The sequence below is a fragment of the Andrena cerasifolii genome, chromosome 6 (genome assembly GCF_050908995.1).
Source record: "Andrena cerasifolii isolate SP2316 chromosome 6, iyAndCera1_principal, whole genome shotgun sequence".
Classification (NCBI taxonomy): Eukaryota; Metazoa; Arthropoda; class Insecta; order Hymenoptera; family Andrenidae; genus Andrena; species Andrena cerasifolii.
This window is the reverse complement of record NC_135123.1, coordinates 17,670,111-17,684,599: the sequence shown is the minus strand read 5'-3', so window position 1 is coordinate 17,684,599 and position 14,489 is coordinate 17,670,111. Positions and strand designations below refer to the sequence as shown.

Here is a 14,489-nt window from a genome sequence, read left to right as displayed (position 1 = left end):
AAATGAAAAGTGAGGGTGTAGTGTGAATTCTCCAGCCACCTAGCACGGTTTCGAAGTAAAAGCACGTGTCGCGGAGAGTGTATTTACATGTAGTATCGTGTAACATTGTTCAATGATCTATGATCATCAATGAGTGTGAGTCTGTCGTTCCCGCTAGAGGACCGGTATTTGTATTATGTTACACGAGATTTCTTACTTTCTATTACACCTAAGTACAGTTTCCCAGTTCGACAGATTTGAATTTTCATAACGTTCTACTAACTGCAACAATATGTCTGAAGGTATTTTGTAGTTTATATTAATATGTACACTTGGTTTAATAAGTAAAAGCTTTAACCTCCAATGTGCAGAATGCTTTGACGCTTTAAATCATTTAAATTGTTCTTGTTTTTCCTAAAGTTTACGGACTTTTGGCTAAATGATACTTTGTCATCGGGACAATAGAATGTATTAATAAAGTTTTATTGAACATTTACATATATGTGTATTTGTTACGTGTATCTTATGAGTCTGCTGCATGTATTACAGAAAAGTCAACAACGCAGGACATGTGGACTCCTTACAAAGAATTACAGAGTCTGGTGGAACGATACATTACACCTTCTCCAACCACCCCTTACCACCATTATCTTGAATTTACGGAAGCTTTAAGGAATCATAGACAAAACTTCCTCACACTTTTAAAGAATCCTGTGAGTAGCCGTGTAACATCAGATTGTTGATATTACATTCAGCGGTAAAATTAAATGTCCGCGTTATGCAGTTTGAGATGAATTTTATTGCAGCCACCAAACGCGAACAGTCGAGAAGAAATCACGAAAGGGGCAACGGATGGCATTACGCTTCCTGGTTTAGGACATCAATTATTGTCAAAAGAACTTGTCGACGAAACTCTGATTATATCCGACATGTACGAACTTAATGAATTCATGGCTCTAGACCTTCTGTGCACAGCCCAGTTGCAAGTGCCTTACCATCCTGGTTTACCCCGAGGATTAACAGCTATCTTATTGTATTACGATGGGAAGAAGGCACTTACGTCGACATTAAGGATGCTCGTGCAAGCTAGAATGGGTCATAGTTGGAAAATCGATGCTCCTATTGCCCTGATAAGGAACATTACCGAATATACAAATAAGCTACAAGAGGATGGTCTATTAGATACAATATTGTCTTTACTAGAGAACATGGACCCTGTAAAGGTATTGCTTCTAAAGCGTTTCAGATTTTCTACAATAGAGATCCTTGTTTGTTTAAAGTTGAATTTAATATTCGCTTTTCAACAGGAGCAAGAGTTGTTAGAAAAAAATCGGGCATTGGGAGGCTCAAAACATCGTTACATGGTGATGAAACTTTTCAATGATTCCAGACAAGATTTAGCTGATATTTTATACTTGTGGTCAGCCCAATCTTCGCTGCCAAATCCAATCTTATTTAGCCTGCTATCCTTACTACAAACGAAGCAAATACAATCTGATGCAGGCGAAGGAGGCCCGGACAAAGTGATGCTTGCTATTGTAATGAGCGTGCTAAATGCGATTAATTTTAGTTCGTTACACAGCCACGAGAATGGCGAAGGTATCAGATACGTCGATTAATCGGTAAAATAAGCTTTACCATGTGATTTGTTATACTATTTGCTGCGTGTTGCAGAGTTAATAAATTCTATGCCGCTGATCGCGGAGAGAGGAGCGCACGAAGAGTTACATCAGAAGTTAGTATCGACTAATATCAATTGGGAGTGCGCTGGATTGCGTGGAGTTGTGCAATTTGCGTTTGCAGTTGCTCTCACAACGATTAAGACTGCAACTAGTGTACAGGTCTTGAACATTACCAACGAAGACGAAAGGCTGTTGGAAGCAGCACTGTCGAACAAATGCTTCCATTTTATGAGCGAAGTTTTACTTAAGAACAAGACTATATACCAGGAAGAATTTTACATCCGATACTTTCACTCTCTTATTTCCGATTTCATACTACTAATGCCGTTGAAAGTGAAAGATCTGCGAAGTCGAGCGGACGAGTCGATGCGCTTAATACAAGCGTACCAGCAGGAGGGTATCGAGCCGCCTCTGAATCTAGATAATCATTTCAAATATTTAATGTTAACTGTAGCGGAATTATACGGAGAGGATCCTCTGAAATTGGATCTAGTCATGGATTACTGGTGCCATCACTCAGATTCCACGCATGCATCCGCTCCTGCATTCATCAATCGTTTACCATCCAGACAAGTTGCTCTATTTAAATTCGTACGTCTCGCCGGAGAGATATTACCAGCCGGACTGTTCGTACCGTATCTTAAAATGATAGCGTCTCTTGCTTCCTCGCCGCCAGCAGCGAGACAAGCGTTCAATTTTCTTAAACCAAATGGTACCTATTCTTCTATAGCATTACTTACCTCGAAACTAGCAATATCAACATCGTGTTTTAACAAACTCTGTTCGCAGGATCTTCAGGATCAACGACAATTTCTTGGGATCATTTTTTCAATTCTCTGAGTCGCTATTACGTGAACCTCCGAAAAGAGCTGCCTCCCAGCCAGGACACCGTTTACCGCCAAAGAAGCTATCCAAAAGGAATCACTCCGGACGAAGTTAAAGGTCTAGAGGCGGTGCTTCTGGTTGTACAAGTGATCGCGAAGAACGACGAGATGTCGCGAATAGCGATATGCGATCACCCCGGCTGGAAAGTTCTACCGTCTCTGATCGGTTTAGTAAGTTCCGGAGTATCGATTCCATTGAAAAGTGTGTTAGTGCGGACACTTGCCGCATTAGCAAGGTCACCCGAAAGTTCATCTACCGTATGGCAAAGTTTAGAGGCTGCGCAGATACTTTCAACTATACCAACGGTGAGTAGCTATCAACCAAGAGGAGTTCAAACCGAATTGGAAGAGATCGAGTCTAAGGAAGACGAATATCCACTAACACGAGCGGTGCTGGAACTTTTGGACGTTCTGACCGATTTTCCTATACCACGATTACTGGGAATGGGTCAGCGAAATCCTGGTTTCGATCCGTATCTACATTTCATCATTAACACCGTGTTCTTGAAATTCCACACGCGATCATATAAGAATCCAGCAGAGAAGTGGGAAGTTGCCGAAGCGTGTTTAAAAATATTCTCCAAGCTCATGAAGCAGTACGAACCGGCTGTAGAAGACTTCACTGGATGTAAAGTGGAGCTTCAAAGCGGGGAAACTACATTGGCCAACTCTGCTCCTGGATATCATATAATGACTCAGCTGCATTCCAAGTCGGAGCTACTTCATGTTATATTATACGTTCTCGATAAGGGCTGCTCTAACTTTGACACCTACGAACCCTTCCCTGGTAAAAAGAGTCTCGAGAATAGTACTCTGTATTGTTTGGAGATATTGGAAAGGGGACTGAAGACGCAGCACAATTACATGTTTCAACTAGCAGCTGCAAAATCCATACACAAAATCCTGACGGGATTATCAAGATTACTTTTGGAAGTGGATCCGCAATCGAAGAAGCCTGATTACATGATCAACGTGGCCAAATACGTCTCCTACAGCTCGTGGCTTCCACAGCACGCGTTCCACGCTGTCGGCGTCATTCACGAGGTAACCAACGAGCCAGGAGCGGACTCTGAATTGCTGTCCACATTCACAGCTACTCCCACCCTAGCTACACAAATTAGACACGGTTTCGTGGAATGTTTGGACACAGACTTTACTATCGACGAAGACACCGACTCCAGTGAGAAGCAGTACAGTGGCAATTGCAAGGAAAGAATCCTACTTCTCATGATGCAAAGCATCACGCGACCTTCTCCGAATCTTTCTCATTATCTACTGGGATTTGAAATCACTAAAAACATTCGAAAGACATTACTGCTACAACCCGGTTTCTTCGAATTTCCACGAACCTGCCTGCACTCTATATTAGGGATCCTAGAGCAATCCCAGGAACGCGGTCGTGATAAAATAACGGAAGCCTGCTACTGCTTCCTTCACACGCTGGCTGCGAATAATAAAACATCTGTTCCAGTGTTGAGATTCTTACGGACCAGCGCTAATCAGAACTTTGTACAGAGGCATCTTTCGAAATTGCCATTCGAGGGTCAGAACAAAGCGACGGAGCTTGGTTGCATGTCATGGCTGTTAAAGATAGCTGCTATTGAATTGCGAGTCGCTGGAGGACGGTTACAGAGCTCCCTCGTTCAACGATTAGTAGGGAACTTTGGTCGGGAGAAAGGGCAGATCGTTCCCTCGCAGAAGCTACTCATGGACCTTCTGCATTACATCGAGTTTCAACTTCAACTAGAGCCACCGTTGACTTTAGACTTCTTCGATCCCTCACAGGTCGAAATGGTTTTAGGACGATGTAGCGTTCCAGTCGCACTGATAGGAGGTCCTCGGCTTATCGACATCAGAAAGCTGCACTCCCTTATTACAGAAGAACTGGCTGTTACGCAGAGCAGCGCGACCGTCACTCAGCGCAACCTCATGCAGCAAGAAGTGCAGAGAATTTTGACGCACGCTTTGAAGAGAAATCAAACGAAATTGTTATCCTATGCCACGGTTAAATTTGTAGAAGGCTGGTGCCAGACCACAGAGATACTCTTTTGCGTTGCAACGAATCAACAATTGCCTACGTCGCAGAAGCAAGATCTGCTGTTGAATCTGTCTCATGACCTGTTGCAGAAGATGACGTCTTGCGAGGCGTTGAATGAAATCAAGACCTTGGTGTCTGGGACAGTCTTAATGTTACTCGTGAATCTACGGAACAGTTTCATCACGCAAACGGACAGCGAATCTTTCCCGTCGTCGCCATCGAACACAACTATGATGAAGATCATTCTGAACCATATTCTGCAGTGGATCTTAAATGCAGGCGCTTCCTCGCAAAAGGTAATCACACATTTGTACGCGGCTTTATTAAATTTCCTCTGCGTGGTCGGCTTGGAGAAACCAGACAGCACGAACATCATCGACTTGATGTACGTCAGCCAGTTGGACAGTTCAGTGAACAGAGTAATGCCGATTCAAGAACGGTCCCATCGATACGCTACGATACAAGTCATAAACAGTTTCGGAGACAAGCTGATGGATATTTTATGCCACAATTGCTCGGGTGGCCACGACGTCTGCAAGGTGCTGGCATTATCCTGCCTGGATAAAATTCTAGAGCTAGACTACGATAACGCTTGGATAATGTATCTAGCCAGTAGAGGATACTTGAAGCACATGATAGACAGCCTTCTAGAATCTGATAATATGCTACGAAGTATGTTGCAACCAGAGCCTCAGACGCTAAGACCAATGTACTTGTACGAGGCGAAAATGGCAACGTTTTGTAGAATGGCATCCACAAGGCTGGGAGCTGAGAGTCTCCTCGAAAACAAGATCTTGTCTTGTATGTCAAGCATGGTCGTTTTCGATCACCATCCTGATATCCATGTAGGATTCGAAGGAGGTGACTACTCCTTTATACCCTCTATCGGTCAACGCTATCAGCAAATCTTCTTGCCAGCTTTATATCTTTGCGACGCTCTGCTCACTACCCTGGGAACGGAGAACCAATCTTGTGCCGTACAAGTCTGCGGCTTCCTACAGAGTCACAGGGACACTATTGAGATGGTTCTACGAAACGCCTTCCCTAAGGCGAACACTCTTTTCTTGAAGGAGATCGCCTGTCTGACAGGCGTGATATCCAGGTCCGCAAACATCGATATGTACAAGCTAGTGGATGAAGAACTGGCTAAGACGGATTTCGATGACCGTAAGGTGGAGGACGTTAGTGGAATGAGGGAACTTCGTGCTCATCTTTATCGATTGCAAAGATTAATGCTGTCTCTGCTGCACAAATTTCAATTGCAGCCGGCTTCCGTTCGCCTAAGTCACGAACAGACGGACGCGAGCCAACAGCACATTGCAGGCGTGCAGATAGTTGCAAATATTATGCTGTACACGCGCAATCAGATGCAGCACAGCAGAATGGATCAGAAGATACGGAATGTGATGTTCGACCCTCATTTGACGCCGAAGCCAGGAGGAAGAGAGGACAGAATGAAGGATACATCCGGCGGAGTACACTTAGGGACGATCGTTGATCAGCTTGTATCCGTCACGAATTTATTGCACACCGAATTACCGCACATCGACACCCTTATCAAGAAGCTAGCGATAGTGGGCGAAATGAGCACAGCGGAATCGAAGGGCTACATGTCCGAAGAGGAAGCAGAACTTGATGTCCAGAAGCAACGGGTGGTTGTTGAACAGCGGTTGAATCGTTGGATAAAAGAGAAACGCCAAACTATAAAATATTGCTCTTTGATCATAGAACACGCTTTATACATCCTTTGGAGTCACTTGGACTTTTATACGACGCAAGTGATATCGCGGTACAAGCGAATGCAAGGTAATATTCTCTACTCTTTCTTGCATGATCGATAAGCCTCCTCTAACTTGGAAGAATCTATTAAAAGTACATTTTATGCTTTCAGTATCGTCCGGAGGCATAGACGAAGATATGGTATCATGGAAAGTATCGTCAGAGACGTTAATGGAACTAACACAAGGTCTCGTTTCCACATTTACGGATAGTTTTATAACGCAATTATTAGATACGCATAGTGAATACGCAACAGTAGACCATAGCTTTATCGAAGCACTTGTAAGAAGGATTAAAAGACTATTACAGTTTATAATTGTACAGTAGTCTCCCATCTGCGTACCGATTCGGATGTATAAGATCATATTTTTCTACATGTCTGTGTATGTTCACAACCGACTGCCAAAAACGTAAACAGTATTTATTACAGGCATTAAATTGTACCGATACAAGTGTAAAATTGTTAAATATAATTTTCAATTATCCGTTTCTATACATGTACGACGTCGTAATGCGCCGCAAGGAAATTCGAGTGTAATACATTTTATCGTTGAAGTATTTCGTTGGGCACAGTAATGTATAAAAATAATCTTCCATACTTATGTTCTGTTGCTACATTAACTGTGGTGTTTATTATTAATAAATTAAATATTAAAGTAATATATTTACAATTGATTTGGACTTGCCAGATGCCCCTCAGACGTGATAACAGCCTCATCCCATGGACCGTAAATATTGTCTTTATACCTTTGGCACTGTACATACCACCAAGGGCAGATAAAATGTAAAAATACTATGGATATGATAAAAACATAAGAAATTGTTTGTGAAATAAATAAAAGGAAATATAAACTGCTGAATGTTAAGACAATTGAAATAACTACTTTGTTACTTAATGTGTACATTAGAAATGGCAATAAAACGAAACACTGAACCGCAACTGTTAGAAGAGAAAAGGCATGCAACGGGGATGCCAGTCTGGATGCCAACATCAGTGATCCAAAGATCGAAGATGTTATGGATAAAGAATCGGATAAAGAAATATTTAGAGAACCATACTTGCTAAATATTAAATGCGTTAAGAACATTAATATTGTCATTGCATAGATTGTATCAGTACTGATCGTTTCCGTTAAAGTTTTCAAGATGGGTGATAGGATATAACCGAACGTAACGAAGATTAACACAGTCCTGAGATGTTTTGTCAAGTTGGTTAAAGTATTTGGTTCTTGTAGGCAATATATAAAATAACCAAATATCGTTAAGATTACGCCCGATATGAAGACAATATTAGGACTAGTCCACTCTTCCTTCAGCCCGATAAATATTATAACAAAGAGAGTTACAATATTTAACTGAACGCATATACTGGCGCCAAATACAATCGCTTCCGTTAATGTTACATTATTCGGTTTTACATTTTTACGCAACTGTTTTAGGAACGAGCTATCGGTATAATTGTCTGGCAAGCCATAATTTTCGTATAACTTTTTTTGCCACTGTATACCTGATGTCATAGTGGTACAACTGAATGGCGAATAACTCTCCCGCAGAGATGATATTAACATAGTCTTCGGTATCTTCCAACACGTCTCAATTAATGTTTACTGAATTCTGGTTCCCCATATTGCAAATGAAACTAAAAATATCAATTAATTCTAAACCAACAATTACATTGTCAGACATTGGGGTTAGTATTAGTAACGCCTTACAGTAGCAGTTTATTCGGAAGTTAGATAACCTTAACCCTATGACTAGCACTAAGGAATCGAAATACGGAAACTATTTCTCACAGAGACGTTGTAACTCATTATTAAACGATATTGATTAATAATATTGTTCGTTACTTTCAGTATTAAAGCTTTAGCTTTAATCAGCTCATGTACAGGTACAGTGGGTCCAGGGACTCACTGTAAGCTCATGGTGCAAAAAGCGCTACAACTAACGGTCAACGAATGAACTAAAGTGCTCAACTCCGTACCAACTCCGTACGAATCAGGAAATTCGTTCGAGTGAATAGGAACACACAATGGTAAAAGAGGTAAGAGGTGAACCCTAGCCAATAAGCGAGAACGAGAGTGTGTGCGAGAAGGATAGATATATTCCGCCGTTAAAACATTGGGCAACCTTAGAAAATTACTAAATTTCACGTTTTCCGTGAATGATTTATACGCTTGTACAATTGAACTTGAAAATATAAATCCTTGACTATTTCCTCAAGCAAGTTTTATGGTTGCTTTAGTCGACATGAAACAGTCACTAACCTCAAAAATGCCATAACTGCGTCAACTGTAATCTATGACGAATATCTCCGTCCTCTCGTAAACAACATTCTCCCTTACTCCAATCGCGACCTTGACGCGTCGGGTGCTTCCAAGTGCTCCCGCTGCTCTGAGCGGAAAAGTATCAGGCGCGCATAATTCAAGCTGGTGGCACGGTACTATCCTTGTTGCGCATCCTCCCGCTCCTGCTAGGCCCGCTCCACCAATACTATATCGGAAATGGCCGCTTCGAAGAATATTTAATAATTGTATACTTATTTTTGCATGAAATATGCGTAATAAGCGCTATGGTAGATTGTTAAGCATCTCTATTCGGGAATGCAGCTTTAAGACAGTATAGATTAACGACGGAAACTTAATAAAGTACCGATTAATGAGCACGTGGCTATAAACAGAACGTTACGCAGAATGGGGCTATGGAAAATTGTTAATAACTGATCAATTATAAACAAAATGTATGTAAAAGTTGTTGCTGAATGCTGTTATGGGATTTTACTATGTGATTGAGTTGTAAAAGATCATAAATTGTTTGTAGAAAATACATATTTAATTACTTATATAGTTCAAGAAAATAATTTCTACTCAAGACTGGCGGCTAGACGTGTTTTAACGTCCATTTTAGTTCACCCCTTTCACCGCTACGAGCCGCTAGCATTTCCGTGCCCGTAAACTGAGAAAAGTTTCAAAACCCTTTTTCGGGCAATAAATAAATAATTTTGTTGTTAAAAATGGTTGCATAATGAGCTTCGCTGCCTCTACAGGAGGACTGAAACCTCAGATCGCTAATAAATAAGGAAATTGTTTATTCCTGCATGTAACCTCCTTCTTCGGTGAATTCAATTACGTGGCAAAAGTATGGTTGAAATTTGAACAATTCAAATGTAATGTAAACTAAAGAAAGCAATTTGTTTCCTTCTTCCGGTTTATCATTTATGCGTGATCCATGTGTAGTGCGTATTCTTTAAGCATTAAACATTTCTTTACATAGTTGCACATAGGTAAATAAATATAGTTACACTCTGTTCAATGTTTGCTGTATCTAAGCCTTCGCTATTGTATGTACTTATTTGTATAATATGTTGAATAAAGGAATGTGTAAAGTAATTTTTCCCATACAGGGTGTTTCAATACTAAGGCACAAACTAACTGATCAATAGAACTCGCGAATAGAACTAAAAGAAATAGTTTCCAAATCAATTCTTCTATCATAGCGCTAAGCTTGTACTCATAGTTTCGAAAAACCTTATGTATCTGTGAGAGTTTTATATAATTGTATTTCATTATTTCAGAAGTACTCCTCGTGGGCGCAAAGTTTCACATAAAAATGCAGAAATTTAGACGAATTCAGGCACAAAATAAAGTAGCGATTAATAAGCATTTAGAAGCAAATGCCTATTTAGAATCGTCTAGCGAAGACGAAGATGACATAAATGAGGAGGATATTCAGAATGCAGTTGGTAAAGTCCTATCCGCTTATCAAGGAAGGGAGGTGGACGCAGAAAAGATCTTGTCCTATTTAATTAATATCTTTCAATCTGGAAGTGCTGTCTGTTTAATATGTATCTCGACTGTAAAGAGAGCAGATCCGGTACGTTGAACTACAGCAATTAGGGGGGAATACCACTGTTACGGCCGGAAAAGTAAGCCATTTTTAAGATGTTTTTCCTGAATAATTTACAGTTTTCATAGAAAATTTTTATTACCTACCTTTAGTATACTTTCTTAAGGGACTATACAAAACAAATAAATAGAAAAACATGTATAAATTTTAAAATATTAATTAATCTTCTAAACCCCCCACGCGAGCTAGTTGAATGTGTGACTATGGAACAACAGGTCCGAAATCAAATTTCATTTTTTTTTTATAAACTATATGAGTGTAGTTTTCGTTGTACGTACCGATTTCTTAAACAAATTATTTTTGTAAAAAAATTAAAACCGACCTCAAAATAATAAAAATGCACTAAAAAGTAAAAAATAATTTTTTCCCTTATTTAATCTACGACTCTCATATTGCTTATGTCGCTACAAATAAAAAAAAGATCATCAAAATCGGTCCATATGCTGAGGAGTTAGGCGGGGATAAACATAAAAAAAATACGGGTCGAATCTATAATCTCCTCCTTTTTGAACTCGGTTAAAAAGCGCTTTAGAAGAAATTTCGAAAGTCCGCGAATAAGGTGGACAGTTTTTCCAGCGTATTTAAAAAAAATTGTTTTCAATCACAGAATCCATACGTACAATCCGGAAGTACACTCATATAATTTATAAAAAAAAAATGAAATTTGATGTCGGACCTGCTGTTCCATAGTTACACATTCGACTAGCTCGCGTGGGGGGGGGGGGGGTCTGGAAGATTAATTAATATATTAAAATTTATGCGTTTTTTTTGTTTTTTTTGTATAATCTCTTAAGACAGCGCACTAAAGGTAGATAATACAAATTGTCTATGAAAACTGTAAATTATTTCTGAAAAAAATTCTTAGAAATGGCTTACTTTTCCGGCCGTCACAGTGGTGTTCCCCTTAAAATGTCTCTTAGGACGTAACTAAAGCGGATAATTTAAATGTTGCAGATATGGAACTGTAGTAAATGTTTTGCTTTCTTACACTTATCTTGCATTTTGCATTGGATTCAAGATAGTTTAAGTATTAAACGCGAGAGAGGCATCGAACCAGTATGGGCATGGTGAGCACCTGAAACAAAACATACAGTGGCGGACGAAAGAAAGTTTACAACTTTTAAAATCGCATTACTTTTTTAGAATTGGTCCAAACAACATGAGTTTTATTTCAGAAGCTAGAATGTGTTAGTTTGCTAAGTGACGTGTTTTGTCGTTTTGAAAACAAATGCAATTGGTCGGAATAGCCAAAAAAATATAATAAATGTCGTTTTAATAACTTTATTTCGCGAAATTCCCGAAATCAGCGATTTTGGACCTTATTCTGCGATCTTTAAACGTTTATAGCTCAGAGCAACGTTAACCGATTTTGATGAAATTTTAGGCATGTATGCAACTTACTTCAATCTACAAACGGTTTTTTTCGAATTTCAAAAAAAAGTTTCAAAAACGACATTTACTCTTTTTTTTTTGCTATTCTGACTAATTGCATTTTTTTCAAAAGGGCGAAACACGTCACTCAGCAAACTAATCCTTCTAGCTTCTTAAAAAAGCTCATATCTTTTGGACCAATTCTAAAAAAAGTTATGCGATTTTAAAAGTTGTAAACTTTCTTTCATCCGCCACTGTATTACATGCTTTAAAACTTGATTGGTACGGTAATCAGTATAATATCTAATTCGTTTCAGTCCGAAATGTCGTATGGAATATGGGCAGGACAAAGTTCCTCGTAAATACACTTGTTTCTGTACCAAAGTTACGGATCCTTCTTACCAGCCATGGAATATTCCACACTCTTGTGGGAATACTTGTGGCAAACCATTACAGCCGGAGTGCGGACACAAATGCGTTTTACTTTGCCACCCTGGCCCGTGTCCTCCATGCGCCAGAACAGTCTCGATCAAGTGTTATTGTGGCAAGCAAATGCCACAGCAGCGACGGTGCAACGCTAAACACTGGAGCTGCGCCACCGCGTGCAATAAAAGATACCAATCATGCGCTCACACCTGCAACCAAATCTGCCACGCCGAAGATTGTCCTCCATGTCCAGAGACATTACTGCTAGAGTGCCACTGTAAGAGTAACAAGGAACTGAAGCCTTGTTCCGAGGGTGTATGGATTTGCGATAATCCTTGTCGCAGGCCGCTATCTTGTAACGTTCATGTTTGCCAAAGCACGTGCCATTTATCTGGTGACTGCGGAGTATGCCCTTTGGAAAAGAACAGAACGTGCCCTTGCGGGAAAAAGCGTTACGCTATTTCTTGCAAGCAGGAACAGCTGCCCACGTGCGGCGACACGTGCGGCAAGCTACTGGATTGCGGCTCTCACCTTTGTAACATGAGATGTCACACAGATCGATGCGGGCAATGCTTAGAAGTGGTGACAAAGTCGTGCCGATGCGGCAGCCATGAGAAAGAAATCGCGTGTGGCAAAGACTTTCATTGCAACAGAAAGTGCACGCAGATGCGTCTCTGTGGGAGGCATTTGTGTAACAAAAAATGTTGCGATTGTCTGATCAAGAATACATACAACGCGTGTGAAAAGGTATGTGAGAACACCTTGAGCTGCCATAAACACAAGTGTGCCGCTCCCTGCCATAGCGGTCCGTGCTATCCGTGCGCGCGTACTGACGTTATCCAGTGCAGGTGCGGGCACAACAAAATAACGGTACCGTGCGGTACGAGGAAGAGGATTAAACCACCAGCCTGTAACAAGCCTTGTAAAGTCCCACCAATCTGCCATCACCCTAAAAGAGAGACTCATAAATGCCATCAAGGACCGTGCCCACCTTGTAAGAAAATCTGCGATTTAGTGTACAAACGATGCGGTCATTCTTGCGTCGTCGTTTGTCACACGAAAGTGTGGCTGAAGGTGAGTAAGAATGACGTGAAAACGCCAATTACAGGACCATGGGATATACAGAAAGAGACTATGCAGCTGAAGACGTTGCCCTGTCCACCGTGCGAGGTATCGGTACCAGTTACATGCTTGGGAGGCCACGAGACGCGTCCGTGGCCTTGTCATATGGCCAGACCCACTTCCTGTGGAAGACTCTGCGGGAGAATGTTACCCTGCACGAACCATACTTGCGAATTAGTTTGCCACAAAGTAACGGCCCCTACAGATGGTAAAGCTGGTGATCTGTGCATGGATTGCGAGAAACCATGCTCGTTCCCACGGCCGCTAGGTTGCACGCACTCGTGTCCGAAACCGTGCCACCCGGCGCCGTGTTTTCCTTGTAAGCAACTAGTTAAGATCCCATGCCACTGCGGTATAGTCACATTGTATCGAAGATGCGCCGAACTGACCTCCGCTACGGTTGAAAAACGCAACGAATTGCTCAAGTGTGGAAACCAGTGTCCCAAAAATGTAATGATACTTCTTACGTGGCTGTTACGCTTATATATATATGTTGAACTAATAAGATAAACCTGTTTGTTACAGTATATTTGCGGACACCGATGCATGAATGACTGCCACCCAGGCCCGTGCAAGAACGAAAATGAATGCAACAAGAAAGTGAAACTGTTTTGCTCGTGCAAACGTATTAAGAGAGACTTTGTATGCTCGGCGATGCAGAAGCAACAGCCTCAGATAAAATGCGACGATGTCTGTAAGCAATTAAAGAACGAGAGGAGCCAAGCAGAAGCCGCTCTGTTGGAGCAAAAGCGACAGGCGGAAAAGATACGGAACCAAGAAGAGATCGAGAAGTTCGAACGGAAATTCAAACCTCGTCGCAAAGGAAAGGACAAATTCGATAGGAAACACTCGCAACAGGAAGCTAACTATAATTATTGGAAATACTGCATTCTAGCGAGTTTAATGTGTATAGTAGGCATAATAGTATTTTATGTGGGCGTGCAGAAATCGTGAACAATTTTTAGGGATTACTAAGCCTAATAAGTACAATATACAAAGTGATTCTCATTGTCAGAGATTGCGCAGCTGTACCATTAGTTAAATTTCCCCAAATTAATTTGCAATCGCTCGTGCGTTTTGCTTTCTTTTAGCCCGTGTAGCATAGCGTGTACATACAACACCAAAACGTAAATACTTTGGTATATTTGTATAATCCTGACAGGTGGTTTTTGTGAAATGTGTTGTTATTATTTTATAGAGCACGTGCCATCAGGGAACCCAAAGAATTTTATTTTATTGTAAAAAGTTTATAACAAAATGTAATAAACTTTGTTGGTAAAAAAGTTAGTAAATCTGCCGTGATAG

The 14,489-nt window shown here is 40.8% G+C and overlaps 3 protein-coding genes across 10 annotated transcripts; 2 read left to right on the top strand and 1 right to left on the bottom strand.

Moving 5' to 3' along the window:
- Window positions 1-87: 87 nt before the first annotated feature.
- On the top strand, window positions 88-7,022 carry Nup205 (nuclear pore complex protein Nup205). The gene is made up of 7 exons (XM_076814698.1): window positions 88-281; window positions 529-692; window positions 786-1,202; window positions 1,287-1,578; window positions 1,654-2,373; window positions 2,451-6,389; window positions 6,475-7,022. The coding sequence occupies exons 1-7, from the start codon at window positions 272-274 to the stop codon at window positions 6,687-6,689; spliced, it is 5,757 nt and encodes a 1,918-aa protein (XP_076670813.1). The 5' UTR covers window positions 88-271; the 3' UTR covers window positions 6,690-7,022.
- Window positions 6,082-8,832, bottom strand: Pig-c (phosphatidylinositol glycan anchor biosynthesis class C). 3 transcript variants are annotated; one of them, XM_076814720.1, is made up of 2 exons: window positions 8,627-8,832; window positions 6,082-8,001 (listed from the first exon to the last, which is right to left on the bottom strand). In XM_076814720.1, exon 2 carries the CDS (start codon window positions 7,928-7,930, stop codon window positions 7,028-7,030), a length of 903 nt encoding a protein of 300 aa, XP_076670835.1. In that variant the 5' UTR covers window positions 7,931-8,001; window positions 8,627-8,832; the 3' UTR covers window positions 6,082-7,027. The 3 variants fall into 3 exon arrangements, with proteins under 3 accessions (XP_076670835.1, XP_076670834.1, XP_076670833.1); XM_076814719.1 differs by lacking the exon at window positions 8,627-8,832 and adding an exon at window positions 8,075-8,225; XM_076814718.1 differs by lacking the exon at window positions 8,627-8,832 and adding an exon at window positions 8,075-8,222 and having other exon boundaries at window positions 6,082-8,020.
- On the top strand, window positions 8,289-14,476 carry LOC143370089 (NF-X1-type zinc finger protein NFXL1). 6 transcript variants are annotated; one of them, XM_076814709.1, is made up of 5 exons: window positions 8,289-8,403; window positions 9,934-10,232; window positions 11,220-11,332; window positions 11,954-13,634; window positions 13,710-14,476. In XM_076814709.1, the coding sequence occupies exons 2-5, from the start codon at window positions 9,969-9,971 to the stop codon at window positions 14,136-14,138; spliced, it is 2,487 nt and encodes an 828-aa protein (XP_076670824.1). In that variant the 5' UTR covers window positions 8,289-8,403; window positions 9,934-9,968; the 3' UTR covers window positions 14,139-14,476. The 6 variants fall into 6 exon arrangements, with proteins under 6 accessions (XP_076670824.1, XP_076670822.1, XP_076670823.1 ...); XM_076814707.1 differs by lacking the exon at window positions 8,289-8,403 and adding an exon at window positions 9,268-9,497; XM_076814708.1 differs by lacking the exon at window positions 8,289-8,403 and adding an exon at window positions 9,268-9,525.
- Window positions 14,477-14,489: the final 13 nt, after the last annotated feature.